At 44.2% G+C, this 20,483-nt stretch overlaps 1 protein-coding gene across 14 annotated transcripts in view; it reads right to left on the reverse strand.

Annotated features, from left to right (window-relative positions):
• Window positions 1-20,483, reverse strand: part of msraa (methionine sulfoxide reductase Aa) — a 548,797-nt gene that overhangs the window by 125,362 nt on the left and 402,952 nt on the right. Inside the window, exon 1 of one of the 14 annotated variants that reach the window (XM_059645461.1) lies at window positions 11,905-11,989. The exons of the other annotated variants lie outside the window; for them this stretch is intronic. Coding sequence (XP_059501444.1) covers window positions 11,905-11,959 — 55 coding nt within the window. The 5' untranslated portion in view covers window positions 11,960-11,989. Of the gene's footprint in view, window positions 1-11,904; window positions 11,990-20,483 lie in introns of those variants that run through there. 14 annotated transcript variants of the gene reach the window in all.

A 20,483-nucleotide genomic window follows, 5' to 3' on the forward strand; every position in this document is an offset into this window, starting at 1 on the left:
GGACAACTCCATACCATCCATCATTCAATGGTCTAGCAGAAAGAATGGCCTAAACATTGATGGCAAGCTTAAAGAAGCAACCTACAGCATCACTGATACCAAACTGTCCTGGTTTCTGTTTTGAATAAAGGTCCACACCTCACGCAACAACAGGGATAGCTCCAGCAAAGTTACTGATGGGGTGAAGACCCCATAACAGGTTAAACTTTATATTTCCAGACGTGGGCATGGGAGCTAAAATGGCAGCAGGAATGCCAATAACAGCTATGTCTCCTCTAAGCAAGAGAGACAATGTAATTTAGGGAACAAAGTTTGGTGCTGGAACCATGGAAATGGTCTTTTATGGGTACGAGGCAAGGTTGATGTGAGGTCAGGTCCTGTTACCTACAACGTTTGTGCAGGTGAGGCAGTCCTGAACAAACGTGGATCGCTTGAAAGCTGTTACCTTGCAAACTGGGCAGGAGCAAAACATACTTGCCCCCTCAGAACAGCCAGAAGATCTGTCAGAAACCATGGGTTCTCCCCTCCATCTTGTGTCAAGAAAACCTCAGAATTTGAGAAGGTTGAAGCTTTGATGCCATTACTGCCGGAAGAAGAGGAGGAAACTCCCCCGAGATGCTCCGGACAGCAGAGATGGGCTATGGTCTGGTACACGCCACGCATATCAGAATCCGAATCTGAGGACCCAGCCTAGGGGCAAAAAGTCGCAGGACAAGCTACAAAAGAATGACCAGGCCTGCATTCCCCAAATTACTGGGGGAGGGATGTAGCAATTGGATCCAGGTGCATCTTGTTGACCACCAGATTCTTAACTGTGGTTGTTAACCTGGGCCTATCAGGAGGTCCTGGCTGGCCAATATTAACAGGAAATTCGGAATCTCTACAGTTCAGGGGACTGACCAGCCACAGCCAGTGTACTTTGCATAAGTAAACAAAAAGAGTGACTTGGTGATGGGATACTGGCTTCTGTATACCTATTTCAATCTCTCTTCTGGATTTTTTTTGTAGGTTTCAATAGCCTTGCTGCAACCTCTGGGCAGAAATATCTCATTCCCTGAGAAAAGCCCTCCTGGACATTTTGAAGACATGACTACTGATGCATCAGGGGGGAAAAAAAATCAGCAAGGCTGTCCACCCAGCCCCTGGTACTGTCATTCACTGACACTCCCATTTCAAGTCCACATGCTCCTGACTGCAGATCACCCTCTCCATCCAACATTACCCACCCATGTTTTATCAATATATTGGTATTAGAAGCAATCCAGAGAAGATTCACTCAGCGGATACCACTGTCTGTGGGGACAGGCTGAGTTGATTTGGGCTAAACTGACTGTAATGTGGAAAAATGAAAAGTGACCTTATTGAAACCTACAAGACTGTTAAATGACTTGACAGGTTAGATGCAGAAGAGTTCCTTCCCTTTGTGGAATAAGAAGGAATTTTATCTTAGTAGGTAATGAGTCTGTACACTTATTTATCAAAGGTCTAGATTCAAGGGTGAGATAAGCAGACTTTTAGTGCTCTACTCTTTTGAGATTAGATGAATGAGAGGAGATCTAATTGAGGTATGCAAGATGCTAAAGGATATTGGTAAAGTAAATGTAGAAAAGATGTTTCTTGTGGGGCAATCTAAAATGAGAGGTCATAGTATTAGGATAAGGGGTGGAGAGATGAGGAAAAGTGACTTCTCTTGAAGGGTTATAGTTCTATGCTATTCACTACCAGAGTGGTGGATGCTGGGATATGAGTAAATTTAAGGCGGAGATAAACAGATTTGTTTCATTAGTAATGGATAGAGGGGTGATAGACAGTGGACAGAAAAGTGGAATTGAGGTTGAGGTGAGATCAGCCATGACTGTCTTAAATGGTGGAGCAGGCCTGAGGGGGTGAATTGCTACTCCTGTTCCTAGTTATTATGTTCTTCTGTAAGGGAATCAATGGACATGGAGAAAATGCAGGAAAATGGAACTGAATTATCAGAGCAGCCAAGATTTCATTCAATGGCAGAGCAGGCTGAATGGCTTATGTTGTTATGTCTTCCACAGATGCGATGTGCCCGGACCTCTGACTGAGTGGGAACAATATGGTGGAAGGTGAATGCGTGGGTTGTATCCTGCAGTGAAAGTGGATCGAACGTGGACCAGAGTGACAGTGGTGGATCAAGAGTTGGCCAGTGAGAGTGGCCGGTGAGGCAGAGGCAGTGGCAGCAAGCTGCTGAGGCAGCTGAGACTGGGACGCTGGCGGTGGCATAGTATGGGCTAGAAAGCCTGGAGTGGGACTCTGGTGGAGCTATGGTGATGGCTGGAAGGTGGCAGTGGAAAGGAGGGTTGGAGTCTTAAGTTTTATTTTTGTCTTAGACTAAGTTAATGTGAATGACGCCATGTACATATGGCTAAGGTACACATTTTTCACTTTTTTTTGTTGCATTCCTGTGCCAATAAATAGCCTTCAATATCAGGGTTGAATGAATGGAGTTGTCTTTTACTCACTATGCCAGGACTCCCTTACCGATTGATGCCTCCATGTACTTTGGTAAAGGGTACTCCTCTAAGGCTTTGAGACATAGTTGCACTGGCAGTGTGTTTGCCACATAAGCTCAAGGTATACGGAGCATATGTGATTTACTGCACTTTCTTAGAGCATGATATAAGCCCTGTAGACAGAGGACTGCTTAGCGGCAGGTAAATAGCCGGTTTCAATGACTGTACTAATCAGCACAGCAAGGCAAGCAGGGATGCTACGAGCACACAGGTGCTCACTAACTGAGCGAATGCTAAGTGTGTAAGTGAGCAGCTCTGAGATGCAGCCTAGTCCAGTCTGTGAGCTGGGTATCTGTCCCTGTGTTGCAAATTGTCTCTGTCTCTGCTAAAGCCTTTCAATGCTTGTTGCTGGTGTGCCCTGATCTGCAAGTCTAGAAAGCATTCCCAGTGTAATGTGCCAAGATAGTCATGATAGAGTGGCAGATTCAGGATGCAAAATGTCTGAATGAATACTGCATATGCCTGGTACCCATGGATTGTTCCCTCGGCTGAAATTTGGTAACAGGCGACACACGTGCCAATGGGAGCAAGTGGCGAGCTGAATTCTCTGGGTACATGTTCAGGTTTCTTGTCTTGTTTTTCCAATATCTAGCTTGTTTTGGTGAGTTTGGTAAAATGGGATTGGGAATGTTAATGAGAATGATTTGTGACATTACCAAGTTAATAACAATTGACATGTTGCTGCTGCCTATTGTGAATCTCAGCATGCTGCTTGTGAAGAGTATAACAAATAGAGCAAGGTGATATCACTCCTGAGATGCTGCTTGGCCTGCTGTGTTCATCCAGCCTCACATTTTGTTGTCTTGGATTCTCCAGCATCTGCAGTTCCCATTATCTCTCAATGAAGAGAGGGGCCTTGTCACAATTCTTCTCTGATTTATAGCGGACGTCTCTCTATCTCATCTATTTCACACCTCAAATAGATTCTGCCCAATGATTCTGTACAAGTGAAACATTTTGCTCATTGCTGGATAACAGGTTGTTACAATAGAAGATACACTCCTTAACCTTTACACTAATGTTTCATGATTTACACAAATACACATGTAATTAATTACATTATGTAGAAGCAAGTACTATGGATGCTGGAACCTGTCCACTGCTTTTTTTTTGCATAGAAAATAAGTGCAGAAATAGGCATTTAGTGCTTTGAGCCTACACCACCATTCAGTTATGACCATGGTTGATCATGCAATTTCAGTATCCCATTCCCACTTTCTCTCCACACCCCCTTGATCCCTTTAGCCAGAAGAACCACATCAGGCTTTCTTGAATATATCTAATGAACTAGCCCTGAGAGCTTTCTGTAGGAGAGAATTCCACAGGTTCACAAGTGAGTGAAGAAATTCTTCCTCATCTCAGTCCTGAATGATCTACCCCATATTCTTGGACTGTGACGCCTTGTTCTAGACCTCCCCAAAATTGGGAACATTCTTCCTGCATCTAGTCTGTCAGCCCTAATAGGATTTTGTATGTTTCCAAATTTCAGTGTGCACAAACTCATTCGATCTAGTCATTCCTCATATGTCATTCCTGCAATGCTGAAAATCAGTCTGGTGAACCTTTGCTGGACTCCCTCAAAAGCAAGAATGTCCTTCCTCAAATTTGAGACCAGAACTCGCCACAATACTCAAGGTGTAGCCTCACCAAGGCTCTGTATAAATGCTGCACAACATCCTTCCTCCGATACTCAAATCCTGTCACTGTGAAGGCCAGCATGCCATTAGCTTTCCTCATCGCCTGCTGCACCTGCATGTTAACCTTCTGCGACAGTACCACCATGTCACCCAGGTTTCATTGCATCGCCCCTTTTCTTAATCTGCCTTCTTGTTTTTGCCACCAAAGTGGACAACTTCACACATTCACCACATTATATTGCATTTTCCCACTTGGCTAGCCTGTCCAAGTCTCCCTACAGCCTCTTAGCCCTCTCCTCACAGCACATGCTGCCACCCAGCTTAGTATTGCCTACAAATTTGGAAATATTGCATTCAATTCCCTCACACAAATCGTTATGTATATTGTGAAGGGCTGGGGTCCCAGCATTGAACCCTGAAGAACCCCACTCATCACTGACTGCCAGTCTGGAAAGGACCAATTTATTCCAACTCTATCTCCTGTCTACCAACCAGTTCTCTATCCACATCAATACACTACCTACAATACCATGAGCTTTAATTTTGCTGACTAATCTCTTGTGTGGGACCTTGTCAAAAGCATTTTGAGTGTCCAGGTACACACCAGCCACTGATTCACTCTTGTCTGCCCTACTAGTCACATCCTCAAATTTCCAGCCAATTTGTCAAACATGATTTCCCTTCAGTGAATCCAGGCTGACTTGGGCCGATTCTGTCACTGATTTCTGAATGTTCAGTTGTTACCTCCTCAATAATTGGTGGTGGGGAAAATGCTGGAGTCAATGTCAAGCTAACCAGTCCATTATGCCCCACTTTCTCTCTTCCTCCATTTTAAAAAGGTGGGTGACATTTCTTACCCTGCAGTCCATTAAAACTCTTCTAGAGTCTATAGAATACTGGAAAACGATCACTAATGCATCCACTATTTCTAGTGCCACTTCCTTAAGTACTCTCAGATACAGAGCATCAGGCTCTGGTGACTTATTAGGTTTAATCTTATCAACTGCTCTAATACCAATTCCTGACTAATAACCGTTTCCTTCAGTTTCTCCTTCATGCTTGACCGTCTGTCCCCTAGCATTTCCGGTAAGTTATTTGTCTTCCTTAGTGAAGACAGACTCAAAGTATTTTTTTCAATTGGTCTGTCACCTCTTTGTCTATTATGAATTCACCAGATTCTAACTGTAAGGGACCTACATTTGTCCTCATCAGTTTCTTTCTCTTCTCATATTTATAGAAGCTTTCGCAGTCAGTTTTATGTTTTTTGCAAGCTTACACTCATATATACTGTTTTTCCCTTCTAAATTAAACCCTTTGATCGCCTGTGCTGAATTTTAAATTTCTCTCCCAGTCCTCAGGTTTTTCTGGCCAATCTATATGCCTCCTCTTTGGTTTCACACTATCCCTGATTTCCCTTGTTCACCATGGTTGATATATCTTTTTTGTTTTACTCTTATGCCAGATAAGGATGTACAATCGTTTAAGTTCATCCATGTGTTCTTTAAATGTCAGCTATTGCCTATCAACACATTAAGCATCCTTGGTTAGTTGATCTTCGCCAATCATGCTTCATACTACCAAATTTAGCTTTCTTTAAGTTCAGGACCCTAGTCTGAGATCTAACTGTGACAATCTCCATCTTAATGGACAGCTCTACCATATTACGGTCACTCTTCCCCAAAGGATCTTGTACCACAAAGTTGCTAATTAATCCTCTCTCATCCCACATTTCCCAGTCTAGGATGGCCTGCTCCCACGTTGGTTTCTCAACCAATATATTGAGAAACCATTCCTCATACATTCCAGGAAATGCCCCTCCATTGCATTACTACCAGTATGGTTACTCCAAACAATATGCAGATTGAAGTCACCTATAATATCTGCTGTACCCTTACTGCACGCATCTCTGATTTCCTATTGATGCAATTCCCAGCATCACAATTACTGCTCGGTGGTCTGTGCACTCTCTGATGAAGGGTCTAGGCCTGAAACGTCAGCTTTTGTGCTCCTGAGATGCTGCTTGGCCTGCTGTGTTCATCCAGCTTCACACTTTGTTATCTTGGATTCTCCAGCATCTGCAGTTCCCATTATCCCTCGAACATTTGTTCCCTTTAGTGTTCTGCAGTTCCACCCAAATTGATTCCACATCCTTTCTTCCTTACTATTACGTTAATCTCCTTCTTAACCGGCAATGCTACCCCAATTCTTTTTCATTTCCATTGATCTGTCCTAGATGTTGAGTTCTCACTGTTAGTCACCCCAGAGCCAGGTCTGTGATACCAATTACATCATATCCATTGATAACAGTCTGTGCAGTTAATTCATTCATTTGATTGCAAATGCTACAGAGCTTTGGCTCACTTTTTTTTGTCATTTATCCTTGCTATAGGAAAGTGGTTCTTCAACTTGGAAGAGTTCAGCACGATTTACAAGGATGTTGCCAGGGTTGGAGGGTTTAAGCTATAGGAAGATGCAGCACAGATGGGGGGCTATTTCCCTGGAGCGAAGCAGGATGATGAGGGACTTATAGCAGTTTATAAAATCACGAGGGGCACGGACAGGATAAGGAGTCAAGGCATTTTCCTAGGGTAGGCGAGTCCAAAACTTGAAGGCATAGGTTTAAGGTGACAGGGGAAAGATTTAAAAGGGACCTATTGGGCAACTTTTACATGCAGAGGCGGGTGCATGTATGGTGTAGGTTGGTACAATTAAACAATTAAAAGGCATCTGGATGAGTACATGAATAGGAAGAGTTTAGAGGAAAATTGGCCAAATGCTGACAAATTAGACTAGACAAATTTAGGATATCTAGTCAGTGTGGATGAGTTAGACCGAAGGTTCTGTTTCTGTGTTCTATATCTCTATCACTCTATGATGGAATGTGGCCCTTTTTGATGATTTTTGTCTTTGGGTTCGCTGCCTTCCATTTTCTCTTTTCCTCTTACTGTCTTGTTTCTGTCCTCACTTTTTTCTTCCTCAACCTGGGTATCATCCAATACAGTAGATGTTATATATTTGAATTTCCAAAATATGTTTGAAAATGAAGCACACATAAGACATATAATAGAATAGGAATACAAAATAAAAGTAGGGATGTCTTGCTAAAACCAAATGTGAACGAGTCAAACTACACCAGGAATAGTGAACAGTTTTGGTCCCATAATCTAAGGAAAGATAAAATGGCAATGGAGACAGCTCAGAAAAGGTAGACTACATAGATTCTTTCATATCCAAGATCATTCTTATGAAAGGAGGTTGAGTAAGTTGGGCTTTCGTTCATTGGAACTTGGAAAAATTACAGGACACTGTTTTGATGGATTACTGTATGAAACAATCTCATGAGTCTCAAGTACACATTACAATCATTTATCTTGCCAATGCGTTATGAACGTTCCCAAATTGTCATAAGTTACCAGGAGGAAGAATTCATAGGGTGTATTTGGGGTAGTAATTGTGGATGCAAACAAGGATCAGGTTATTTTCAATGAGGTAATATGTTAGGAGGCAGGTTTAACAGAGTCATAGCGCTGTACAGCATGGAAACAGTCCGTTCGGTTCAACTTGTCCATGCTAACCAGATATCCTAAATTAATCTAGTCCCACTGCCAGCATTTGGCTCTTATCCCTCTAAACTCTTCCCATTTCTGTACTCATCCAGATGCCTTTTAAATGTTGTGATTGTACTAGCCTCTACCACTTCCATACACACAACACCCTCTGCATGAAAAAGTTGCCCTTCAGATTAAATCTTTCCCCTGTCACCTTAAACCTAAGCCCCCTAGTTTGGACTCCTCCAACCCAGGGAGAAGACCTTGGCCATTCACCCTATTTATGCCCCTCATGATTTTATTAACCTCTATAAGGTTTCCTCTCAGCCTCTGACCCTCCAGGGAAAACAACCCCAGCATATTTAGCCACTCCCTACAGTTCAAATGCTTCACACTTGGCAACAGTCCAGTGAATCCTTTCAAGTTTCACAGCATCCTTCTTACAGCAGGGAGACCAGAATTGCATGCAGTATATCAAAAGTGGCCTAACCAATGTCGTGTACAGGCGCAAAATGATCGCCCAGCTCCAATGCTCAATGCACTGACCAATCAAGGCAAGCATACCAAATGCCTTCTTCACTACCCTGTCTATCTTGAGCTTCACTTTCAAGGAACAATCACCCTTGACTCCTTGTTCAGCAACACTCACCAGGACTTTACCATTAAGTGTGTAAGTCCTGCCTGGATTTGCCTTTCCAAAATCCAGTATTTTTATTTAAATTAAACTCCACCCGATCAAGGTCCCATTTCACTCTGAGGTAGTCTTCTTCGCTGTCAACAACACCTCCAATTTTGGTGTTATCTACAAACTTACTAACCACAATTCCTACATTCACATCCAAATCATTCATGTAAATGGCAAAAAACAGTGGACCTAGCACCAATACTTGTGTCACATTGCTGGTCACAGAACATAGAACATAGAACATTACAGCGCAGTACAGGCCCTTTGGCCCTCGATGTAAGGCCGAACTGTGAAGCCAATCTGAAGCCCATCTAATCTACACTATTCCACTATCATCCACATGTTTATCCAATGACCATTTAAATGCCCTTAACGTTAGCGAGTCTACTCCTGTTTCAGGCAGGGCATTCCACCCCCTTACTACTTTCTGAGTAAAGAACCTACCACTGACATCTGTCCTATATCTATCAACCCCTCAATTTAAAGCTATGTCCCCTCGTGCTAGCCATCGCCATCCGAGGAAAAAGGGTCTCACTGTCCACCCTACCTAATCCTCTGATCATCTTGTATAGCTCTATTAAGTCGCCTCTTAACCTTCTTCTCTCTAATGAAAACAGCCTCAAGTCCCTCAGCCTTTCCTCATAAGACCTTCCCTCCATACCAGGCAACATCCTGGTAAATCTCCTTTGCACGATTTCCAATACTTCCACATCCTTCCTATAATGTGGCGACCAGAACCAAACACAATACTCCTAGTGTGGCCGCACCAGAGTTTTGTACAACTGCAAAATGACCTCATAGCCCTGAAACTCAATCCCTCTACCGATAAAACCTAACACACCGTATGCCTTCTTAATAACCCTATCAACCTGGGTGGCAACTTTCAGGGATCTATGCACTTGGACACCGAGATCTCTCTGCTCATCCACACTACCAAGAATCTTACCATTAGCCCAGTACTCTGTATTCCTGTTACTCCTTCCAAAGTGAACCACCTCTCACTTTTCCGCATTAGACTCCATTTGCTACCTCTCAGCCCAGCTCTGTAGCTTATCTACGTCCCTCTGTAACCAGCAACATCCTTCTGCACTATCCACAACTCCACCAACTTTAGTGTCATCCACAAATTTACTAACCCATCCTTCTACACCTCATCCAGGTCATTTAGAAAAATGACAAACAGCAGTGGCCCCAAAACAGATCCTTGCAGTACACCACTAGTAATTGAACTCCAGCATGAACGTTTCCCATCAACCACCACCCTCCGTCTTCTTACAGATAGCTAAATTTCTGATCCAAACTGCTAAATCACCTTCAATCCCATGCCTCTGTATTTTCTGCAATAGCCTACCGTGGGGAACCTTACCAAATGCTTTACTGAAATCCATATACACCACATCAACTGCTTTACCCTCATCCACCTGTTTGGTCACCTTCTAACAGAACTCAGCAAGGTTTGTGAGGCACGACCTACCCTTCACAAAACCGTGTTGTCTATCCCTAATCAAATTATTCCTTTCTAGATGATTATAAATCCTATCTCTTATAATCCTCTCCAATACTTTACCCACAACCGAAGGAAGGCTCACTGGTCGATAATTACCAGGGTTGTCTCTACTCCCGTTCTTGAACAAGGGGACAACATTTTCTATCCTCCAGTCATCTGGCACTATTCCTGAAGACAATGATGACATTAGGATCAAAGTCAAAGGCTCTGCAATCTCCTCCCTAGCTTCCCAGAGAATCCTAGGATAAATCCCATCCAGCCCAGGGGACTTATCTATTTTCACACTTTCCAGAATTGCTAACAACTCCTCCTTATGAGCCTCAACCCCATCTAGTCTAATAGCCTGTGTCTCAGTATTCTTCTTGACAACATTGTCTTTTTCCTGTGTGAATACTGACAAAAAATATTCATTTGGCACCTCTCCTATCTCTTCAGACTCCACGTACAACTTCCCACTACTGTCCTTGACTGGCCCTAATCTTACTCTAGTCATTCTTTTATTCCTGACGTACCTATAGAAAGCTTTAGGGTTTTCCTTGATCCTATTTGCCAAAGACTTCTCATGTCCACTCCTGGCTCTTCTTAGCTCTCTCTCTAGGTCCTTCCTGGCAGGCTTCCAGTACAATAAGCAACCTTCCACCATACCCTCTATCTCCTACTTTTCAATAAAATTTATATCCAAATGGATAGTTCTCCCTGTATTCCATGTGATTTAACCTTGTTAACCAGTCTACCTTGAGGAACCTTGTCGAATGCCTCACTGAAGTCCATATAGATTGCGTCCACTGCTCTGCCCTCATCAGTCCTCTTTGTTACTTCTTGAAAAAGCTCAATCAAGTTAGTGAAAGATCCCGAGGAACAATGATCATAACGTAGTAGGGTGAGAACCCTGGGCTGGAAATGATCGTACTAAGCTTAAATACATGCAATTACAAAGGGACAAGGGTAAAATTGGCTGGAGTGGACTGGAAAATGAATTTAGCAGAAAAGACAGTTGAAGAACAATGGCAGATGTTCGAGAAAATAGTTCGTCACTCACAGTAAAGATATATCCCGGTTTTAAAAAAGAAGGATCCTGGTAAGGGTACAAACAAACATGATTAACCATATAATAAAAACCGAAAGAACTATGGATGCTATAAATCAGGGAGAAAAACAGAAGTTGCTGGAAAAGCTCAGCAGATCTGGCAGCATCTGCGAAGAAAAATCAGTTAATGTTTCGGGTCTGGTGACCGTTCCTCAGAACTGATGGCAGCTAGGAAAATGTCGGTTTATATGCAAAAGATGGATTGAGGGGAAGGTGTAGGGAGTAAACGATATGTTAGCCAGAGGCTGCAGAGAGAAACAGGCAGGTAGACGAGCTTCTGACATCGTTGCCCTAGGATATACTGACCAGAGTCTACAGAGAGAAAGGTGAAGACGGGGGGTGCTGATACCATTAACAGGAGATACTAAATGTAAAATAAATGCTGATAGGAAGAAAGAAGCAGCTTGTGAAATGAGGTTAACCCAGACCTAGGAACTAGCCTAAGCCAGTCAGAATCACTTGATACCAACCACATTCTGCAAAAAAAAGGTAGGAAAGATGAGGCAATGCAAAAGCCTTATTTGGACGAGGGGCAATGAGGTAATGCTACCTAATTCTCTGGTTCAGGGCCAATAAGTTAAAGACATGCAATAATTAGCCTGAGCCAACAGGAAAAAGACAATACGACTTGAGAATGATAAGAAAAAGGATAAAAGACCGTCAGGGCATGCAGCTAGTGAAAACTCCAGAGATCAACTTTCGCATAAGTACACTGCTCGTCAAGGATGTGGCGACAGCATCGAGTGCAGTGCAGTGTCTGGTAAACATCAGTCCTTGGCAGCCACAGCAGCTATTCTGCACTGGTATTAGCGTTTGTATTCTGTGATTATTCTGGAAGTGTTAGTAGACTTTTGTGGGTGTACAAATAGATTCTAGTTATTTTGGGAAAACAGGACTTACTTGTTATTAGATAATAAAATGGGAGGCTGGATGAACACAGCAGGCCAAGCAGCATCTCAGGAGCACAAAAGCTGACGTTTCGGGCCTAGACCCTTCATCAGAGAGGGGGATGGGGGGAGGGGACTGGAATAAATAGGGAGAGAGGGGGAGGCGGACCGAAGATGGAGAGTAAAGAAGATAGGTGGAGAGAGTGTAGGTGGGGAGGTAAGGAGGGGATAGGTCAGTCCAGGGAAGACGGACAGGTCAAGGAGGTGGGATGAGGTTAGTAGGTAGCTGGGGGTGCGGCTTGGGGTGGAAGGAAGGGATGGGTGAGAGGAAGAACCGGTTAGGGAGGCAGAGACAGGTTGGACTGGTTTTGGGATGCAGTGGGTGGGGGGGAAGAGCTGGGCTGGTTGTGTGGTGCAGTGGGGGGTTGGGATGAACTGGACTGGTTTAGGGATGCAGTAGGGGAAGGGGAGATTTTGAAACTGGTGAAGTCCACATTGATACCATATGGCTGCAGGGTTCCCAGGCGGAATATGAGTTGCTGTTCCTGCAACCTTCGGGTGGCATCATTGTGGCAGTGCAGGAGGCCCATGATGGACATGTCATCAAGAGAATGGGAGGGGGAGTGGAAATGGTTTGCGACTGGGAGGTGCAGTTGTTTGTTGCGAACTGAGCGGAGGTGTTCTGCAAAGCGGTCTCCAAGCCTCCGCTTGGTTTCCCCAATGTAGAGGAAGCCACACAACCAGCCCAGCTCTTCCCCCCCACCCACTGCATCCCAAACTACATTGGGGAAACCAAGCGGAGGCTTGGGGACCACTTTGCAGAACACCTCCGCTCAGTTCGCAACAAACAACTGCACCTCCCAGTCGCAAACCATTTCCACTCCCCCTCCCATTCTCTTGATGACATGTCCATCATGGGCCTCCTGCACTGCCACAATGATGCCACCCGAAGGTTGCAGGAACAGCAACTCATATTCCGCCTGGGAACCCTGCAGCCATATGGTATCAATGTGGACTTCACCAGTTTCAAAATCTCCCCTTCCCCTACTGCATCCCTAAACCAGCCCAGTTCATCCCAACCCCCCACTGCACCACACAACCAGCCCAGCTCTTCCCCCCCACCCACTGCATCCCAAAACCAGTCCAACCTGTCTCTGCCTCCCTAACCGGTTCTTCCTCTCACCCATCCCTTCCTCCCACCCCAAGCCGCACCCCCAGCTACCTACTAACCTCATCCCACCTCCTTGACCTGTCCGTCTTCCCTGGACTGACCTATCCCCTCCCTACCTCCCCACCTACACTCTCTCCACCTATCTTCTTTACTCTCCATCTTCGGTCCGCCTCCCCCTCTCTCCCTATTTATTCCAGTTCCCTCCCCCCATCCCCCTCTCTGATGAAGGGTCTAGGCCCGAAACGTCAGCTTTTGTGCTCCTGAGATGCTGCTTGGCCTGCTGTGTTCATCCAGCCTCACATTTTATTATCTTGGAATCTCCAGCATCTGCAGTTCCCATTATCTCTCTTACTTGTTATTGTCTAATGTATATGCCAGACATGTACTTTTTCATAATACATAAATAAAAGAGATTAGTGAGTTATCGCAAAAGCAACTCTTCTCTGTACGAGCCAATAACTGGAGCTGGTGTTTGCTGGGCTTCAACAGATTTTGGTGCTGAAACCAGGGACCCGAGGGTAAACCTCTCTGATGACTTAGCAGGAGACTTGTGTCAGGTCAAATGGAAGCTCTGGGTTTGAGAGAAGATGTCTCTGCTGTGTTTGCAGGGGGTGCAAGTTGAACCAAACCAGTAGAGTACAAACAGAATGGGAGTTTGGGAGTTAATTTATAGCTGCTAGTATTCAGTGACGAATCAGGAGGAAACAGACTGCCCCGATTGGATGGAACTCCTACAGAAGTACTTAATAGGGAAGTTGCCACAATACGGAGAATATGCAGATCATACTAGGGACAAGACAAAGTCTGCTGGGGAAGCCCTTTGGCAGCTTGCCCAGACAAAGATGTGAAATAAGAAATTTAAAGTGGTTCAGAGGGTGGTAGCTATCAGCTGATTAATGGAAGAATGGATGGAAAGCCGGCAGCAAGTTAAGTTAGAGACGTAGAGAGGAAAAGACTAGAGGAAGAGAATAAGAGAATTTGTGAGGATATAGCCTGCCTTAGTGACAGGATAATTGATCTGCAGGGACAGAAGAGTACAGACTTGGTACATATGAGCCAGTACCAGGTACAGTGTGAAAAGCTGGTCAGGGATAAGAATAAGCGAGAGGGAGAAGTCCAAACAGTTAAAGCTCAAATGGAAAAAGTGGAAGCAAAAATGCAATGATGCAAAAGCTGCAATGAACGTGATACAGAGAGCAGTTCAGGAAAAGAGTAGTTCTGCAGATCACACAAAATATCAGACACAAATAGAAAGGCTGCAAGATCAGCTATATGCACACAGAGGCATAATGTGCACCTTCGCGTCTGAAAGAAGTGAGGCAGGCAGTGAAGGGAACGTGGATTGGGATGATTTAGCAGACAAAGCTGCTAGGTGTGGTCATGATGACAGACAACCTCCACCAGAGGATCTTCAGCCACCTTTTGATTCAGGGTTGAAGACTCTGTTGGCTACAGGCTTAATGGCCCCCCTAGTCACTATAGGATGGGCAGATGGTCAGATGGCAGAAGGCGGTGGGTAGTCTGTTATACCCCATTGGGGGTACAGCAGTTGAGGGACGTTGTAAAAGATATCAGGATATGCGTGCCCAAAGACGATCCCAGGGAGCTGTTCTGAGCAGTCAGTCAACAGAGGGCAATACATAGTTTAGATGGCGCTAAGGAAAGAAAATCAATAATAATGTACATGCACCCTCTTATACATTCTGCCTTACCAGAAGAGTAGAAAGTTGGTAGAGGCACAACTCAGGCTTCAAAAGACCAGGTGTTAACAGAGGGGACCCAGTGGACTTATTGACAAAGTGCTACCAAAGGAAAGGTGAACATGCCACTACATTTTCAGCATGCCTTTGGGCAGTGTTTCAGGGGGTTTATGGTACAGCCTTGGATACGAACAATCTGGAGGCAGAGGCTAGGAATCAATGGCTAGGGTACTGGTGTCACATGGCACTGAGGACACAAGGAAGGCATTAGAGCAGTTTGATCCCACTGAGGAAATGCACGCAGAGGCCTGGGTAAAGAGGAAGATGGCTAGAGCATGGGAAAAAGAGATGACAAAGTTTCCCAAGGCCTCTGGGGTATGGATGACACCAGTTAAAGATCAGGCAACAATCTGGAGAAATGAAGGGGGAAGACCTATTTGGAAGGCACCCCCTACAGAATATTTAGTTGTGGGAAGAGGTAGAAGTAGATGTATAGGGAATATCTCGGGAACAGGGAGAACCCAACGCGGGTTATCTAGGTGCTACCATTGTGGCTGAGTGGGACATTTCGCAAGAGAATGCCCGGATCCAAGACGTGAAAATGTAGGTCAGATGTGCCAATGCCTACCTGTAGAAGGACTGAGTGAACCCTTTTCACTGGAGGTAGCTGTCACAAGCACTACCTTCTCAGCAGTTCTGCTACAGGAAACACATGGGAAATTAAGACCAGTAGCGTATACCTTGCGCACACTCTCACTGGTACAGCAGGGGTACACAGTATGCAAAAACCATCTGCTAGCTTTTTTTTTGGCAGGGCAGCATTTTACCTACATAGTGGGGTTGAATCCACCTACAATATTAACAGAGCATACCCCTGTACAACAACTATTAAGACGGAAGGATTAAAGATGGTTCAGTCAGTCAGAATAGAACTGCTCGGTGGACACTGATGTTACAGGGAAGGGATATCACTGTAAAGGGAGTAAAAACCACTACTATATTAGCAGATAATTTAGTGTACCAGGGAGAGAAACACGAATGTCAACTGATGATACCATGTGGTCCCAAGGGCCCATTTGTATCAAAACGAAAAGGAAGGGGTAAGGCAGGATCTGAAAGCAGAAGAGTAAAGGAAACAGGAAAGGAAGAATCTCATTTCAAAATTTTCATGCGTGGTCTTTCACATGTACAAGAAGGAGAAAGGTGAACTGGGTGTGGGATATACATGGAGGATGAAGATGGACAGGAAAGATATAGTGTGGCTCTTAAATTACCAAAGACCATGAGTGCACAGGCAGCAGAGTTAGCAGCCATCATGTATGTAGTTGGCCACCCGTAACTCTTTCTGTCCAGGTCAGCGATAAATTCTGACAGCATGTATGTTTGTAATAGCCTCATGGAATACATGCCCCTATGGAAGGTGAGAGGATTCATCTCGGCAGCTGAAAGCCTCTTCCATCAGCTCCACTGTTATGATATATCTTTGAGGAAGCACAAAATTAAGAATACGGGGTCATGAAGGTAAAAGCTCATTCAAAACTGTGCCAGGGGAACAAGAAGGCTGATGAGTTAGCTAAACAAGGTGCTGTAAAAGGGCAGGACTGGCAGCCACCAATTGAAGAAATCAGGGACCAGAACGAGAAACAGGTTGAGGCAATGGATTTAATGGAAGGACAAAAGAAAGACGGAATTGAAAAATGAATTAATTGAAGGTATAGAATCAGACACGTACAAAGCATGTAGGGGCATCTATGTTCAGCATGGAGGAGTTTTACATGAAGGAAAATTTGTGGTGCCAAAGTGGGGATGAAATCAAGTAATTCACTGGTATCATGATTTATGGGGACATCAAAGGGTGGAGAATACTTGGATAAGACAAAGGAAGTGTGCTGGTTTCCTGGAATAAAAGGTGCTGTAGAACACTTTGTTATGAATTGTTTGATCTGTGCACAGCATAGCCCTGATAGGAATGTTAAGGAAGGAGCCCTCTGACATACTAAAACCAGAAGGGCTATGGGATAATCCACAAATAACTATACCAGACCCCTACCCCTCACTCCAGAAGGATACAAGCATATCCTGGTAATGGTGGGTACCTTCACTATATGGATTGAAGCTATTCCGAGCACAGAAAGCACAGCTAAGAATACTGCAAACATTTTATTGGAATGGGTATTTACTTGTTGGGGTATACCCCAAAGCATATCAGACCAGGAGACACATTTTACAGCCCAAGTAATGCAAAATGTAATGACCCTTTTTGGGATCAAACAGATTCCACATACCTTACAGGCCACAGTCTAGTGGATATAGATATAGATATAGAACATTACAGCACAGTACAGGCCCTTCGGCCCTTGATGTTGTGCCGACCTGTCATACCAATCTGAAGCCCATCTAACCTACACTATTCCATGTACGTCCATAAGCTTATCCAATGACAACTTAAATGTACTTAAAGTTGGCGAATCCACTACCATTGCAGGCAAAGCGTTCCATTCCCTTACTATTCTCTGAGTAAAGAAAACACCTCTGACATCTGTCCTATATCTTTCACCCCTCAATTTAAAGCTATGCCCCTTCGTGCTCACTGTCACCATCCTAGGAAAAAGGCTCTCCCTATCCACCCTATCTAACCCTCTGGTTATTTTATTTGTTTCAATTAAGTCACCTCTCAACCTTCTTCTCTCTAACGAAAACAGCCTCAAGTCCCTCAGCCTTTCCTCGTAAGACCTTCCCTCCATACCAGGCAACATCCTAGTAAATCTCCTCTGCACCCTTTCCAAAGCTTCCACATCCTCCTTATAATACGGTGACCAGAACTGTACACAATACTCCAAGTGCGGCTGCACCAGAGTTTTGTACAGCTGCAGCAAAACCTCTTGGTTCCGGAACTCGATCCCTCTATTAATAAAAGCTAAAACACTGTATGCCTTCTTAACAGCCCTGTCAACCTGGGTGGCAACTTTCAAGGACACCGAGATCACTCTGCTCATCTACACTACCAAGAATCTTACCATTAGCCCAGTACTTTGCCTTCCGGTTACTCCTACCAAAGTGAATCACCTCACACTTGTCCGCATTAAACTCCATTTGCCACCTCTCAGCCCAGCTCTGCAGCTTATCTCTGTCTCTCTGCAACCTACAGCATCCTTCGTCACTATCCACAACTCCACCGACCTTAGTGTCGTCTGCAAATGTACTAACCCATCCTTCTACACCCTCATCCAGGTCATTTATAAAAATGACAAACAGCAGTGGACCCAACACTGACCCTTGCCGTACACCACTAGTAACTGGTCTCCAGAATGAACATTTCCCATCAACTATCACCCTCTGTCTTCTTTCAGCAAGCCAATTTCCGATCCAAACTGCTATGTCTCCCACAATCCCATTCCTCCGCATTTTGTACAATAGCCTACTTTGGGGAACCTTATTGAATGCCTTGCTGAAATCCATATACACCACATCAACCGGTTTACTCTCATCTACCTGTTTGGTCACCTTCTCAAAGAACTCAATCAGGTTTGTGAGGCACGACCTTCCCTTCACAAACCGTGCTGACTATCCCTAATCAATTTATTCTTTTCTAGATGATTATAAATCCTATCCCTTATAACCTTTTCCAATACTTTACCAACAACTGAGGTAAGGCTCACTGGTCTATAATTACCAGTGTTGTCTCTACTCCCCTTCTTGAACAGGGGAACCACATCTGCTATCCTCCAGTCATCTGGCACTATTCCTGTAGTGGAATTGTGGAATGAATGAATTGTGCTCTGAAAAATATGATGGCCAAAATGGTACAGCAGCTCAAGAAATCCTGGCAGGTTGCTCTGCCTTATGTGCTAATGATACTTAGGAACACTGTGGCTTCATCAACTCCTTATGAGTTTATGACAGGAAGGGACATTAGAGGAATGGAGAATTGGTAGGTATGGACTTGTCTAAACCCAAGGTAGACAGTATCATACCATAAAAACGGTACAAAAGTTGGTGGAAACGGTAAAAGAAGCAAATTACACAGCAGCCCACCAGCAAGGGAAGAAGACGCAGCAAAGTAAAGCTTACTTTGAATATTATTTAAACAGAAAAACTTGCAGAAAACTATAACAGAGGGAATTGTAGTCCTTATTCATGAATCACAGAGGAAAATAGAGATGCTAATTGAAATTCTGGCCTTTGCCCAAAGGGAATGAAGTACAAAAAGAGGGAAGACTTGCTGAAACTATACATTACACTGAATACTATGAACAGTTTTGTTTGCATTGTTGAAGCATTGGAGGCAGAAAGAAGGTTCATTAGGTTGATCCTGGATATGGAGGGATTTTCTAAAAAGCAGTTTGAGTCTGTACTCACTGGAATTTAGAAAAATGAGATATGACTTTATTGAAATATTTAGGGGTTCTTAGGGGGCTTTACAGGGTAAGTGCAGAGTGGTTGTATGCCTTGATGAGAGAATCTAGGACCAGTGGGCATAATCTCAAAGTAACGTGTTACCCAATTGGATAGAGATGAGGAGGAATTTCTTCTCTGAGAAGGTAAAGACTCTGTGCAATTCTTTCCTAAAGAACACTGTTGAGGCTGGGTTGTTAAACATATTCAAGACTGAGGCAGACATTTTTAATCAGTAAACGAATTAAAGATGATGGGGAAAAGGCAGAAAAGTGGAGTTGAGGATTATCAGAATAGCCCTAATCTCATTGAACAGTGGGTCAGATTTGAGAGGCTGAAAGGCCTACTTCAGCTTTATGTCATGTGGTAAAAATGAATATGATTATCTCAGAAGATGAGACACCCACATATACACTGCACTTTACAGTGTACAGTGTGGTACACATAGAACACAGAACATAGAAAAGTACAGCATAGTACAGGCCCTTCGGTCCACGATGTTGTGCCGTGGAATAATCCTAATCCAGAAATAAAATAACCTAACCTACATTCCCCTCAATTCACTGCTGTCCATGTGCATGTCCAGCAATAGACAATAGACAACAGACAACAGGTGCTGGAGTAGGCCAGTCACTTAAATGTCACTAATGACTCCAGTTCCACAACTACCACTGGTAAACTATTCCATGCGCTCACAACTCTCTGGGTGAAGAACCTCCCTCTGACGTTTCCTCTATACCTTCCTCCTAACACCTTAAAACTATGACCCCTCGTGGCAGTCAATCCTGCCCTGGGGAAAAGTCTCTGGCTATCGACTCCATCCATGTCTCTCATTACCTTGTACACCTCGATCAGGTCACCTCTCTTCCTCCTTCTCTCCAGAGGGAAAAGTCCAAGCTCAGTCAACCTCTCCTCGTAAGACAAGCCCTCCAGTCCAGCCAGCATCCTGGTAAACCTCCTTTGAACCCTCTCCAAACCCTCCACATCTTTCCTATAATAGGGCGACCAGAACTGGACACAATATTCCAAGTGTGGTCTCAACCAGGGTTTTGTAGAGCTGCACCATAACCTCGCGGCTCTTAAACTTGATCCCCCTGTTAATGAAAGCCAAAACACCATATGTTTTCTTAACAACCTTATCCACTTGGGTGGCAACTTTGAGGGAGCTATGCACTTGAACACCAAGATCCCGCTGCTTCTCCACACTGCCGAGAATCCTGCCTTTAATCCTATATTCAGCATTTAAGTTCGACCTTCCAAAATGCATCACTTCGCATTTATCCAGATTGAACTCCATCTGCCATTTGTCAACCCAGCTCTGCATTC

Source organism: Stegostoma tigrinum, chromosome 4, assembly GCF_030684315.1.
Source record: "Stegostoma tigrinum isolate sSteTig4 chromosome 4, sSteTig4.hap1, whole genome shotgun sequence".
NCBI lineage: Eukaryota > Metazoa > Chordata > Chondrichthyes > Orectolobiformes > Stegostomatidae > Stegostoma > Stegostoma tigrinum.